Consider the following 381-nt stretch of genomic DNA (forward strand, 5'->3'; position numbering starts at 1 on the left):
CACGTTATCGACATATTCATCTTTCTTTTAAATACAGTTCATCTTAAACACACGATACCCACCTCTGACCATAATTTCGAAATATGCTCCTTGGGAGTGAATCTTGTCAATTTTCCCCTCCTGCGAATTACCAGCATTGTAAATGGCCTTGTGGTGAGGCTGCACGGAGCGGAAGGTCAAGGGGAGGGTCCAGTTGGGGGTGTCGGTTCCCCAGCTCTTGGGGAATTTCTTCAAGAACACATGAGAGGGCATCCCGTCCGTCTTACTGAGGGAGATTTTCAGCGTCTCTCCTCGGCTCGCGCGGAAGGTAGCGGCTGGAGCTTGATATGTGGGATTGTGGTATCCATTCGTGTCTGCATTAAGCGGAGACTGTTACAGGCA

At 49.6% G+C, this 381-nt stretch overlaps 1 protein-coding gene across 1 annotated transcript in view; it reads right to left on the reverse strand.

The window, feature by feature from the left end:
• The window catches only part of LOC119582085, a 36,499-nt gene that overhangs the window by 17,492 nt on the left and 18,626 nt on the right, over window positions 1–381 (reverse strand). The window contains exon 9 of the mRNA XM_037930332.1: window positions 63–353. Within this exon, the coding sequence (XP_037786260.1) occupies window positions 63–353 (291 nt within the window). The remainder of the gene's footprint in view (window positions 1–62; window positions 354–381) is intronic.

This window comes from Penaeus monodon, chromosome 15, assembly GCF_015228065.2.
Source record: "Penaeus monodon isolate SGIC_2016 chromosome 15, NSTDA_Pmon_1, whole genome shotgun sequence".
Classification (NCBI taxonomy): domain Eukaryota; kingdom Metazoa; phylum Arthropoda; class Malacostraca; order Decapoda; family Penaeidae; genus Penaeus; species Penaeus monodon.